The following is a 14,426-nucleotide window of genomic DNA, read 5'->3' on the forward strand; positions in this document are numbered from 1 at the left end:
ACAAAGGTAAGCAGAATAGTATAAAGAACCCCCATCACCCAATTTCAACAATTGTTTCATCTGTATCCCCACCAACTCTTCCCCTGCTAGACTATTTGGAAGCAAATCCCAGATTAAAAATTTCATATTCCCATATATATCTTTAAAACATAAGGACTTCAGAAAATTATCTCACCAAGAAACTATTAATTCCAAATGTCCTCCCTTACTTTGTGTTTTATTTCCACTTTGATCTTATTAAGATCCAAGTAAGGCCCATACAGTGCAATTGGTTGATATATCTGATTCCCTCGTGTTTCCTAACCCTCCCTTCTTGTTTGTTGTTGCCTGGCAATTTATTTACTGAAGAAAACAGATTGTCCTGTCTCCCACATTCTTCACTTTACTGATTGCAATTTGACATGTTTCCTTGTATTCTGTATTTCTTATAAACTGATTTAGAGGGCCAGTCAGATTAAGGTGTGATTTTTTTTTGGGGGGGGGGCAATACTTTATATGTTGTTAGGTACTTCCAAGCCTCCAGTTATCTTATGATCTCAACTGCCATTGATGATCACTGCCTAGATACAGTATCTCGCTGGGGTTGCAAAATGGTGATACTCTCATTTATTAGTTGAAATATTTCTATATACTTCCATTCATCAGTAATTTGGTTACCCTGAGGTTGTTTCTATTAAAAGGGCAGGATAAATGCTTGATTCTCCCTTCACTCACTAGTTAGTATATAAAATAAGGAACTGGTTTAACAGTGTCCTCCAAAGGTGCTTTTGAGGGGGGTTATTCTAGTATCATTATGAATTAATGAATTTTAATATAGTTTGTTCAATTCATTGCCAGTCCTTCTTAAAGAGAGTCTAATTGTCTTACCTTTGTGATTTACATTTTAAAAACATTGGTTCTGCAGCTGGTGGAAAATAGCTTAAATGAGAACAAGAGCTGATGGGAAGGCAAGTTAGTTTAATAGTGGTCTTGGAGAGAGACCGTGGTAATCCAACATACTTTCCACCAGGGTGAAGGCAGTAAAGCTGCTGATGGACTGGATATGAAGAGAGAGGAAAAAGGAGTAACTGAAACTAGAGGCTTGAGCAACTGCATCTCCAACCTGGCTGCTCCTGAGAAACACTGGACACCTTGTAAGTACAGTTTCTTGGGCCTCATCACTATAGATTATGAATCAGTGGGCCTTGGTTGAGGTCACAGTATCTCTACTCCAAGTAACTATCAAGCAATGACTGTGACCCAAATGACATTTGAGAACCACTTGATACATTAAGAAAGTGTTTGCACTGAACACAACAGGGAGTCAGGGTTTTTAGCAGAAGACGCCTGGAAAGGTGAGGTGGTGTTACACAGCAGGGGACTCAACTGCTGATCGGTCAAGGCTTTCCGGAAGACAAACTCGGCTCCTTGAGTGATGTAGGAAACATGATCATAAATAACATCTGTAAATATAATTGTATGATGTCTACCGTTTAATGTCACTGAAACTTGGGGCATTAAGCTAAGTAAGACTTGACTTCTCCTTAAATAAAATAGTCTGCCACAGTTTGCTTTTTTTCCCCTCTGCTTATTATTACAAATAGATTACTATTTTTATACTTGGGTATGTTATTTGATAACTTATTTCTCTGAGTTTCTGATGCTGAAATTCAATCTCCTTTAAGTGAAAATCTGTAAGAAAGCAAAAAGGAAAGAATATTTATTAGGTATTTATAGCTTAATTTTCATGTCAGTCCTATAATGTATATACAGTATTCTCATTTTGCAGATAATCAGAGAATAAGAAAGGTAAATAATCTGCAAAGGACTTTGATTCAGATTTGTGTATGCTCTAACTCTAAAACTATGCTCTGCATTAAACAAATGAGTGATCAAAACAGACAATGAGATCAGAGAAATGGGCAGAGATCAGAGTAACCTCTGTATGTAACCAGAAATATAAATGCCAGAAATCTAGGAAGTAACACAAATAATGGAAAAGCTTTCAGTTTGCTTGCTATGAAGATAAGGATAATGGCCTTGAAATAGAATGTGGGAAATACCTTTTACAAATGCTTTCCTAAATAGGCTGCCTGAAATTGTAATGTAAAATATATGTAATATAAAATGTAATATAAATGTAGTATAAAATGGGTAAGAAAATTCAAGGATAGAATTGTCATGAATTTTGGCTTGGACACAGTTCAGCTTCACAACGTATAGACTTTGTATCTTAAAAGCCTATACAGGGCGGAAAAAAAAACTATGCAGAATTATCCTGTTTTCACAGTTGTTTTATTGGTCCAGAAGAGGGAAAATTTCTGTTATATGATTATGCTGCGATACTGTGATGTATTCAGGGTCAACATCCCTTTAGGGATAAGGGCTCCAGACACCTATAGTAAGACACTCAACTCTTGTGATTTACTTATTCTGTGTTCACTTTTAAGTTTTTGAAGTTTATTGACGTCCAGTCTATCAGCTACCACTGCTCCCTACTGTCTGCCTAAAACAAAAATAGGGAAAGAGGCAACTGTTCAATAACAGGGCCTTTGAACACTAGTCCTTTTCTACTGAGTCAAGTATATGGATTTACTGACATGTTATTTTAGGTGGTCAGAAGCCTTTTTTGGCTTCTTGGCCCCAGTCTTCAGATACCTAATATTGCCTTATTGTTGTGGCCAGGTAATATGCAATCTGAACAAGGAAGTGTATTTTGGAACTCTCCATCTGTATCACAAGAGACCACAAGACTCAAAGCCTTTTTTTTAAAATTGAGGAACGATATCAAAGCATCAGACTGGGGGGTGGGGAGGAGAATTAAACATATCATCTGGTGTTAACTTTTTTTTTTTTTTTTTTTTTTGGTAAACGGGCCTCAATCGGCAGGCGGACTCTCAACCACTGTGCCACCAGGGAAGACCTGGTGTTAACTTTTTGTGTCCCTATTTTGTATACAACATAAGAGATAAAAGCTCTAAACTGAAAAGGCTTACGTAATTTACTTTAAATAGTATTTAGTAAAGGCTGTTAACTTTTGGAAGGAAACAGTGACAAATTTACCATAGGAAAAAGCATATACTATGCATAAAAGAGGCTGAGAAGTCATTGAATTAGACTAACAGATTCTTTTTCCTTCCCTGATCTTCCAAGGATACTCCTTAATTAAGGTGAAGTATTAACTTTTCCATGCAAAGTTGCACAATTACACTGCAAAATCTGTCCCAGGGAGCCTAAAATACCAAGGGGCACTTTGTAGGATGTGTAAATAGGCAACATTAACTCAGATTACAAGAACATACATTTGTGGAGGTGATCAATATATCCTTATTTTTTAATCCCATGAATAATGGTGGATATAATAGCCTTTGACTATAAGTCAAATTTGCCTACACAAAGGGCAGATCTATGCCTTTGGAGATGAGCGCCAAGCTTGATCGAGGTCTATGATTCACGCATAAAATCAATGTTTTATCTTAATTCTTGCTTTCACCTGTTCCTGCAAGAAACATATGAAGTGGCCTTCACTAGACCATTTCTCATGAAATATTTAACTTACCTTTATCAATATATTGATACCAGTGCCAAGAAAAAAAATTTTTAAATCCTACAATGTACTATTAGGGAATAGCCCTTCCCTACCCTAACAAAAAGGGTAAATTAGTTTAAACATTCAGGAAACTGTATCCTAGTTAATTTTATCTGCCTTTCTAATAAACTAGAATGGCTGAAAAATGGCCGACTTACTGGAAACGTTCCTAAAACACTAGTCCTATCTCTGCTTTAGCAAATAGAGCACGTTTTAATATATAATCTCTCTGATGACTTTTAATATCACATCTATCACATTTAATACCCTCTTGGAATAGTCTAGATGCACTATTTTTGCATTTTTCAAAAGTGCAAAGACATGCCCTAGAATTTGTTTTATCTACCAATCTAAGAAGTCATTTTGGTATTTGCTGTCCTTCTAAATGAAGTCCCAGTGTAGCCTAGTTATTATAACTTGGTTCAGGTTAATGGAGGTGTCCTGTTCCATGTACATTTGAATGACATACATTATTAAAACTGTATTATTTTCATGTAGAAATCAATTTTCATAATTAAAGGTAGAATTTAAAGGTCTAAATTTGTCAGAAAATTCTTGATCAAGAAGGTTGAGTAGGGAGCTGAAAAAGAGATTTTTTAAAATCCCATTTTAACCATTAAAAGATCTGACTGGGAATAAGATATCATCTACCCTTTCAAAAGCAGTAAATTATTATGGCTTCATCTAGAAGACCGTTTTCCCTTATTATCACACAATAACTATGAATATTTTAACATGGAAGAAAACATTACATCTGCTTACAGGATTTCTAATCAACCATTTCCCCTCTGAAGTAGACATTACTGCAGGGAAGCATCCCAACCATTATTCACAGCTATCAGAATTTTGGGGTCTTTTTTATTCAGAAGTACCATAAAAATGAGGTCACAAATTCCAGAATGTAGAACTTGTAAGGAAGTTATTTACTACATACTTACGGGTGAATTAAATGAAGGAAAGCTGTTGTATTTCACCTTTTGCAAATATTTTAAAGTTAATACAGTTGAAAACTTAAGGTTAAGCACTTGAATTCTTATTAATAAGCCAAACATATCATTTGTCCTCATGTTTTTAATGAATCTTCCTTCCGAATACTAATGAACAGAATTTTGGCAAGCATATAAATAAAATGAATAAAAAACACACCAATGAATGCCAACAGAAAACATGCACTGCCTGAGTATAATTATATTGGTACTCACTGGTTTTAAACATAAGATGATTATTTTCTTGATTATTTCCAATCCTGGAGCTGTAATTAGGGCAAAGTCTATAATCAAGAGTGTTATCTAGTGTACCACTATACATAGCTATGATCACAACTCCTTTTTTTCTGGCAGATGGGGAAATAAAAATAATCAAAACCAATGTTTAAGAAGATCAAGACATTTAACATAAAATTTAAAAATATATACACTGATTTCTAAACAAGAAGTCAACCAGTTAAATTGAAATTTAGTAAAATTTAAAAGGGGTAGGAATATGAGTCAGTTATTCTCAGCTACTCATAGTTCTTTTATGTACTCTCAGTAAAAAAATAATTATATAATATAGACAGCTGAACAGACGTGTGAGATTTATAAAGAAAGATTAAATGTTCTTTAAAGAAAAAGTACTCATCAAAATTACGGCACTGAGGAAGCTAGTAATTTTTTCACTTTTATTAAATTTAAAACAAAATCCAGTTTGAACCACAACTGGGAATACAATATTTTCAAGATGTTTCTAAAGCTATTACTCTACGTAGTAATGAAACAGAGTTAACAGCGTAAACATAATGTGAACTTTTCATTCCAGTAGTTTATATATTTTCTTAGGATGAATTTGTTGTTTTTTATTTAACACCACTTAATCGAACTATACAAAACCAAAAAGGTATTTTTTAAATGACTTGCCAAGTTTATCATTATGAATGTGTTTAAAAACACAAGTCTGTAAATGTTTGGGGTAAAGAAGCAAGCAAAGTCTTCACCTTTACAGTGAGTTTGCAAGGCTCTGCCTTTGTAAGCAAGAAGAGTAGGTTGCGTTTTTTGCTGCAAACTCTTTTTATACTTAATCTCACTGAAGTATTGGTATATAGAGAACCCACATATCATATTTTATGAGATCCTGATCAACCTGATATTTTGTGCAATGCTAGTCCTACAAGGTAAAGAACTTCCCTATTGCTCCTTATGCTAGTGGACCAACCTCAAGTTATTATTCCACTCTCATCCCTACAGAAAGGTCTGTTTGTCCTTTACATCAGCCCTCTACCTCACCTGCTGCCGAAAAGAAAAGGGACTGGGAAGATTCTTGCTGTCTGATCCACTGTTCCTTTGGAGCAGAGGACAGGGCACAGAGAAGGAAGAATTTTGCTGCTGATAAGGTATGTGCTAAATCTAAGATTGTGTGCCCTAGAATACAACGCTGCCTCCAATCTCCTCTTATCTTTCAGTCAAGTCACTTCCAACACTGTAAGTAAAATATAAGGTTCTTAAATTTGTATCATCAAACATGAAGCTTCTCCTATTATAGTAAGTAATTTCTTCTTTCTTTGGATTAAAAAAAAAGATTCCCTTAAGGAAAAAAATAACACTGACTACCTAACCTGACTGATAAAAATTTATAGTTTGTTTTAAATGTGACTAAAACAGTCATCCAGGATTCTGTGGCAACTACCGTGAGTTTGATTATTAACAAAAGTAGGAAAAAGATCAGTAATTCTACAGATAGATGTAAGGGTGAATTACTGAAGTTCCAAGATCAAATTCTGATTCTAAACACAGTAACAAAGAAAATTTTCCATTCAGGGATTAAGATGTCTTTAAAAGTTGAAACAATTTTGGAGGTTATCCAGCCTAACTTCCATCCAGATTATCATGCCTCTCACATATAGTAGTCTTCTGAATTATAAAAATTTATAGTTATTTTTTTAAACTACATAAATAAGAATTATCTATATATAGAAATATCTATTCAGCAATTCCATAATTTAAATATTCAAATCAAATTGGGCAGAACTGGTTCCTTCTCACCCCCCACAGACTGTATTTACACACTAATATATCAAGTTACATTTAAACAAAAAGAATGGTACCACCTAACTAAAACGGAGAAAATAGTGCTCTAAACGCAATCCCCAATTTTTTTCATGAACATAAAATTGTAAGTCACTTATGTGAATTTTATCTCAATGACACTGTAAAACAAACAAAAACAAAACACATACATACACATACATGAACAAAGCCAAACAAACAAAAAAAAAGCAAGTAACTTGCTAACCTGGACTTTGGTCTCTCATTTAAGGTTCTGGAATGCAAATATGGTTTTTGAAGGTCCAATAAAATCAATCTCTTGTATAGTCTGTGCACATATTAATCGTTTACATGGACTGTGAATCCACAGCATCACAAATGGGAGACTTTGGTGAATAACCAAATGTGTCCAACATAGAAAAGAACTATTTGGTCAAAAGTATAAAAGGTTTGACCTTATCTGAAATATGAAAAAGCTGAGTACTTGGAAGATATATGAAAATACTCAGCATAGATAATATGAAAAGTTGAATAAAAGTAACTTTTTGTCTCAAAAAACTATTTTAGGCCACAGTATATAACAGAACTTATTGCTACCTGAACTATCATTAAAAATAGGTTCATATATAGAAGGAGATTATGTATTAGTAATACCTCTTCACTAATATAAAATGATAAGCTCCTTTTAGAAGATATACTCTAGACCTCATTTCTAAAACTGTTTTTCGCATTTCCAAAACTTCTGTATATATCTAATTAAACTGACCTTACCAAATCCCACAAATTATAAATCAATTAAAGTTCTGATTTCATTAATTTTAGCTTGTTTCATTTCACTAGCATCTGCTTTTTTAGTTCCAAAGGCTCCAGCTGCAAGTTCTCTCTTTGTGTTTTGTATTTTCAGCATATTTTCTTCAACAGAATCCTTCACAATGAACTTTAAAAAGAAAAACAAAGTTAAATTGGTTAAGTACTTTTTAGGTCACAATACTTGAATTCTTTAATTAAAAAAAAATTGACATGATGAAAATGATACTTTAAAAGAACCTGCTTTCTTACAGTATTACGTAGCTTTCAAAAATGGTCAATAATAATCTATTAGAAACTGTTTCACTCCCCCTTTTCTCTCAATATACAGTGAGAATATTTAGAACATGATATGATAGCTAGAGATGAGCACCATTTTCCCTTATCACTCAATATAGTTTTCCTGTATAAAGAATACAGCTGTAAGGACATAAGTTACATATTATAACTCCATCATCAAGATAAAAGCAACACACAAAAAAAGCAAACTTTATAGGCAACTCTGAAGCTGGAATATTAGCAAAATAAATGTAACATATTTAAAAAGCCACATAAGATTTTCCCAGAAATGAAAGAACAGGCCTTCATCTGGTATAATTTATAACATTAAAAATTTAAGAGAAAAAAAAGTGATCATCTCAATAGATGATAAGCATTTGATAAAATTCAACGTTTATTCCTGATAAAAACCTTGACTTTAAAAACAAATCCTCATTAACCCAGAAATAAATGTCCTCAACCTTATTTAAGGATATCTACTAGAAACTTACCAAGAATAACATATTAAATGTAAAACAATAAAAGTATTCCCAACAAAGACAGGAACAAGTCAAGAATGATTACTGTGATTAATTACTTCTATTCAACACCGTACAAGAGGTCCCAGTTACTGTAATACAAGCTGTGTTATAAAATGATACCAAAATACATAAAAGACCTAAAAAAACGGAGAGTGATACGATCTAAGTTCTTATATGGGAACACTCCGTATTTATAAAGAAGACAGTTTTCCAATTAATCATAAATTCAATAAATCCCAAACAAGATTTCTGAAGTGGGATCTGGTAATCCAAATCCAAAGTTCAATTCAAGAGTAAATAATAATATTAATGACCAACACAGTTTTCAAAAAGAAGGGTAATGAGTGCACTTTGCTCTACTAGATATCAAAGCATTCTTTATAAAACCACAGTAATTATTAAAGAGATGAGTGGAACAGAACAGAGTCCAGAAAGAAACCCATGAATTAGTTTATGATAAAGTGACATTTCAAATCAGTAGGAAAAAACGATGGACTTTTCAAAAAAAATGGTTAATGGAGCAAATGATTTTTCATCTGACAAAAAGTTAGATCCATATCATGAATCATAAACAAAAGGTAAAATATTTCAAAAGAATCAGAAGCACAGGAGATTCTTTTTTTTCCCTCCAAATTTTCAGTACGGCAACTTTTACTGACACTTTTGTAAAACACTACTCCCAGTTTACATAATTTACAGGAGATTCATTCTTAAAGTTTGAAGATAAAGCCTTCTGTTCTAAGAAAGACCTCAAAATCCATAAGATACAAAGAAAAAGGCTGATATGTTTTAAATGATAAAAATTTCTGAACTTTTTCATGACAAAAAGCACATAAAGTTCAAAGATAAGCAAGAGCCTGGAATAAAAAATTTCCAACATACGTAAAACATTTAAAATCAGAATTTATAAAGAAGTACTTTATACTATAAAACTATATTTGTACTTTATGAAAACTGGGCAAAAGATGCAAGCAATTCACAGAAAAAAAATAAGAGATATGTCAAATATGCTAAAGGTCTTAGGTAAATGAGTATTAGAAGGTCACTTTTTGACCATCTTATAAGCATAGATTTACATCGTTCTCATATATCATAAAGCCTATTTTGAAAACAACCTGACAGTTATCTAGTAAGATTCTAAATCCAGAATTCTAGTTTTCTTAACCTATCCTGGAGAAATACTGTACTTGTACATATGCACAAAGATGCACATAATGCTCGTTACAGGAGTGTTTTTATTAGCAAAAATTGAACTGGTTAAATAAATTAGATGTAATTATGTTGCCTGTCTACCATGACAGAATAATAATAAGTTTGATCTGGATGTTCTTACAGGGTAGTCTCCAACATATACTGTTCAGGGGGAAAAAACAGACTGCAAAGTAATAAAGTATGATCCCATTTATCTTAAACAATTTTTTGAAATTTACACATATACATAAGTATGAATGTAAACAGAAAAACTTTGACTAGCATGTTAAACTACTGATGGTAGCTTCCTTCTAAACAGAATAAAGATGATCTTCATAGTTTGCATAATTCTATTTCAATCTTTTACAATATATTCACGCATTATTTGTATAATTTTGAAAACCTTATTTAAAATAGATGTCTTAAAAACTCACTTTCGTGATAATAACTTCTTGCTTCTGGCCAAGTCTGTGGCATCTGTCAAAGCACTGATCTTCAGCAGCTGGATTCCAGGCCTGAAGAACGTGAGTTGAATAATTACCACCCTGATCTGTGAGTGTTCTGCACAAGTCCTTTTGTTGCAGTATTATTCATTCACCTTTCACTAACTGAAATCTTTCTGAATGAATTCAGGTAGTGACATTATAAATGCTCTGGGGACGAAAATTTCCACACAGCCCCACTACCTCCCCCAATCACTACTATGATAGGCAGGTATTCTCTCCCCTGTCATTTCACTACACCGCTTCTAGTATCTAATTCAGGGCCTGATACCTAGAAAGCACACAGTATAAATGATTGCTGATTTATCAAATAATATCTTTCTCATCCCCCACCCCCACCCATTTTACAATCAAACTATGTCTGCTTAACAGAGGAAGTTTATACGCTCTTTTAAATTACTTAATTTACATCAGAAAAGATAGGTAATTGAGTCCATTTATGAAAAAGTTTTCTCCCTTTCTGCTGGTGTTTGGTTCTTTTCTTTCATTTTCCTCCTTTCATTATTTACAAAAGCACAAAAAAAGATTTCAGGAGTAACGAGAAGTCCTAAAAATTATTTAAGACTCTGCCATACAATTTTCAGTATCTATTTTGAACTAAAAAAGTAACATTAGCTAACTAACATTGGCATTATCACGGGGACTGTCTTAAGGTGAAGAATAAAACAATGAAGCACTGAAAAGAGAAGATAAGCAAAAAAGATATAGAGCTCTTCAGTCTAGAAAGATAGGAGTCAAGTGGTTTTGAAATAACATGAATTGTCAGGGTAGGGGATCATTAAGTTTTAAACTAAACTATGGGATGACTCTTGAAGCTGAAAACAGGGTGTTTTGGAGAAAAGGAACATTTATACAGCAAAGTACCAACTGAAAATAGAAACAAAATCATAAATTAATATGTAGATGACAAGTTTATAGTACAGCTTAGGCAGTTATTTTCTTCTTTTTAAAGTTCCCTTGAGGGACTTCCCCCTGCTTGCCAATGCAGGGGACACGGGTTTGATCCTTGGTCCAGGAAGATCCCACATGCTGCGGAGCAACAAAGCCCGTGTGCCATAACTACTGAGCCTGCGCTCTAAAGCCCGCGAGCCACAACTACTGAGGCCCACATGCCTGGAGACTCTGCTCTGCAGCAGGAGAGGCCACTGCAGCGAGTGGCCCGCACACTGCAGTGAAGAGTGGCCACCGTGGGCAGCAACTAGAGAAAGCCCACGCACAGCAACGAAGACCCAACGCAGCCAAAATAAATTTTTTTAATAAAAATAAAAAATAAAGTTCCCTTGAGATCGAGAGAAAAGGAGATTTTACTCTTAACTTGCTATAATTTGATTTGGGGATTGTTTTTCGGTATAAAAGTTAGATTTAAAGGACTTATTTACCTTATGAGTTTCTAAAACTGACAGTCATATTCTGTGAATATTTTGTATTTTACAATTGGACCCACTTTGAAACCATTATACTAACAGCTCAGATAAAACGTTCCTCTCTGCTGTCTTTTGTCTAGGAACCTCATGGTGAGACGGCAGTATACATCAAGTATGACTAAATGTATAATAAAATTTACTTTATGATAATGTAAAACTGATAGCTCCCATTCTCTTATGTAGCGATGAAGGAAGCAATTAACTTTATCAAAAGCTCATAATGAAAAAAATAAGCTCACAATGAAACATCAAAATACAAATAAATCTTAACATTTATATAATACTCGACAAAGAGGTAAAAATCTTCATGAGCAATTTTTTTTTTTTTTTATACTGAATCTTATTTTTCTAGGACCTGGCTTTTGTTTTAAAGTTAGAAACAATATCTGAAAACTTGAAATGTTCTATGAAAAACAACCAACTTACTATGAAACTGCTAAAACATTCTGTAAGTTTTCTAAAAGTATAACTGTTAAAGAGTTTAGTCTCTGGTCAACTTTACAGTACTAATTAAATTACTGTATTTTGTATTAACAACCTCTTCCTTATGAAATACTAAGATTATAACCAAAAAATAATAATTTGGGAATCTGTTCCAAAAATCAGCTTCTAGAGTTATCATCTGGTTAGCTAACATGTAACTTAACTTGCAGTTACAATGCATATTTTTTATAATAACCATAATACTAAAACTCTAGCAAAGATTTAAAACTTCATCCACAGAACTAAGGCAAGAAAATACGACAGACCACTGCCATCCCGATGGCATTAACATGAAACCCATGAATGCCTAAGTATGGCTCTGGTTTTAATATTACTGGAAAGGTTACCCTCAGGTGAGGAAGAAAAGCCTTGGTAACAGGTACATGCTTCAACTAGAGAGCCTAACCAGAATAACTCAAAATCTGTATCTTAGTAAAATTTCTTTGTTATGAATTTTCTGAGTTTCAGGCAGCAAGCTAAAACCACAAACCTTAGATCTGTGAATGCAGAGAAACAGCACAGGGTTCCCTCCAGCCCAAACAGTGCCCAATGCAAATTAGAAACTGAATTAGCTCAGAGTGCTTCCAGTCCAAAAAGCCCCTTTGTGCAATCAGAAAAAAAGTGCTCCTCTGCGGATGCAACTCTAAGTCACACGGTTTGATGTGTCAAGTTCAGAGTGAATTTTAACTCCCACTCTACCCCTAGACCTGTACTGCGCACGGTAATTACACTGTGTTAGACATTAAAGTTTACCCAAAGCATTCCATTAATGGTACTTGTTTCTAAAACTGTGATGCTGGACCACGTGCACCTAAAATCACCTATGGTCTGTATAAAAATGCAGTTTCCTGGGTCTCATCCAAGAACTCCTAAATCTGAAGACAGAGGTCAAATTGCATTTCCTAATTCTTATGCACGTTAAAGCCTGAGACTATTAGCACCGTGATGGTGGCTACTTTGTCTGTCTTGTTTATATCCAGATTCCCTGTGCCAGTAAGATTCCCTGACACAAAGTAAGATCTCATTGATTCATGGGCCGAATCAATGAAAACACTTCCCTAAAGCATTAGTTAACAGAAACTTATTCTGTATATAGAAGAGCAGTAGAAAAGCACAGCATAATACTTATAAACATGGACTCTGATCCTGATTTGTATATCACTAGCTGTGTGATAGGGCAAGCTATTTCACTTCTCCATGTTTCAGTTTCCTCACATGTAAAATGGGGATAGTAACAAGAACCATCTCATAGAGATGCTGTGAGAATTTCAGTTGATATATGTAAAGCACTTAAGAGAAAGCCCTTAAAACACTTTTACTAAGTTATTGTCTATTTTTAAAGTTTGCCTAAGAATTTTCACAATCAGTTACAACTATAAAGGTATTTACCAAATAGTTTTTTGTTTTTATTTTTTTAAAGAAGTAGTAACATACCAAAAAGTCTACAAAACTACTTACTGGATCCATTAAAAATACTCGAGAAGCTGCAGAAAGATTCAAACCAACTCCACCTGCTTTTAAGGATAGAAGCATTATAGTTGGAGATCCTGCTTCAGTGTTTTGAAAACACTGAATTGATTCAACTCTTTTCTTTTGGGCCATAGAACCATCCAAACGAGTAAACACAAATCCAGAGGCTCTAAATGGAGGGAACAAAAGAGACAAGTAACACTACACTATAAAAAACAGAAACTAACACACCATTGTAAAGCAATTATACTCCAATAAAGATGTAAAAAAAAAAAAAATGTTAAGTAATTGTAATCTTTTCATTCAACCAATTCTTTCATTTCTGCTGACAGATATTTACTAATCATCTACTAATATGTCAGGCCCTGCAGTCAACCTTTTTCCTGTGAACTCAGGACCTAATCTTTAAAATTCTAAGTTCTCAGGAGTATTCTTTATTGTTACTGTTATTTTAGAGAGATGAAATGAATAAAACTGGTAAAACACACATAATGATTTTTTGCTATCCGAATTAAAACATTTATATAAAATCCTTTTGCTCCAAGTGAGAAACACTGTTGAACTTACCTGAGTGGTGTTTCTATTAAAGACAGAAATGTTGTAAACTGAGAAACAACTAAACTTTTTATGTTGGGGTTCTTCTTTCTTAAATCAATCAATGCATGCATTAGAGCGTTAATCTGAAAAAAAATTAGGATACCCGTTAGATTCCATTTTGACTTGGAAGAGAAAGGTCCTGCCATGTTATCTCCCTAAAATACAAATGTAAAAGACCACCAATTTTCTTAAAAATTGAGACTAAAAAATACTATCAACTGAACGCTTTCTCTCATCTCTCAAATTCACCACCAGAAAGAAACAAAAAGCCAGTAACCACCAACAGAGTATAATACTCAAATGACAGGATTAAAAGCAGAATTACTATTTCTAAATATGGTATTTCTTTATATAAACATAAAACAAATATTCAAACATTTGCACATGTATATTTACCTTCGAACTGGATGTCCATTCCATATTAGGCTTTTTCTCAGTGTCACATGCCAATTCTTCTGGAGGACATTCTAATAAATTGTCTCCATGTATATCATTTCTGCATAAAGGGCATTTAGCATGTGGCTATATAAGAAAGAACAAAGTACGAGTGACACTTAACAAAG

General features: G+C 33.7%; 1 protein-coding gene across 2 annotated transcripts in view; it reads right to left on the reverse strand.

Moving 5' to 3' along the window:
• Nucleotides 1-5,206: 5,206 nt before the first annotated feature.
• Nucleotides 5,207-14,426, reverse strand: part of HLTF (helicase like transcription factor) — a 58,072-nt gene continuing 48,852 nt past the window's right edge. For both annotated transcript variants that reach the window (XM_024769067.1, XM_024769066.1), the window contains exons 21-25: nt 14,260-14,385; nt 13,834-13,946; nt 13,255-13,435; nt 9,821-9,901; nt 5,207-7,525 (exon numbers count right to left, since the gene is read on the reverse strand). In XM_024769067.1, coding sequence (XP_024624835.1) covers nt 7,373-7,525; nt 9,821-9,901; nt 13,255-13,435; nt 13,834-13,946; nt 14,260-14,385 — 654 coding nt within the window. In that variant the 3' untranslated portion in view covers nt 5,207-7,372. The remainder of the gene's footprint in view (nt 7,526-9,820; nt 9,902-13,254; nt 13,436-13,833; nt 13,947-14,259; nt 14,386-14,426) is intronic.

The sequence above is a fragment of the Neophocaena asiaeorientalis genome, unplaced genomic scaffold (genome assembly GCF_003031525.2).
Source record: "Neophocaena asiaeorientalis asiaeorientalis breed wild unplaced genomic scaffold, Neophocaena_asiaeorientalis_V1.1 scaffold118, whole genome shotgun sequence".
Taxonomy (NCBI): domain Eukaryota; kingdom Metazoa; phylum Chordata; class Mammalia; order Artiodactyla; family Phocoenidae; genus Neophocaena; species Neophocaena asiaeorientalis.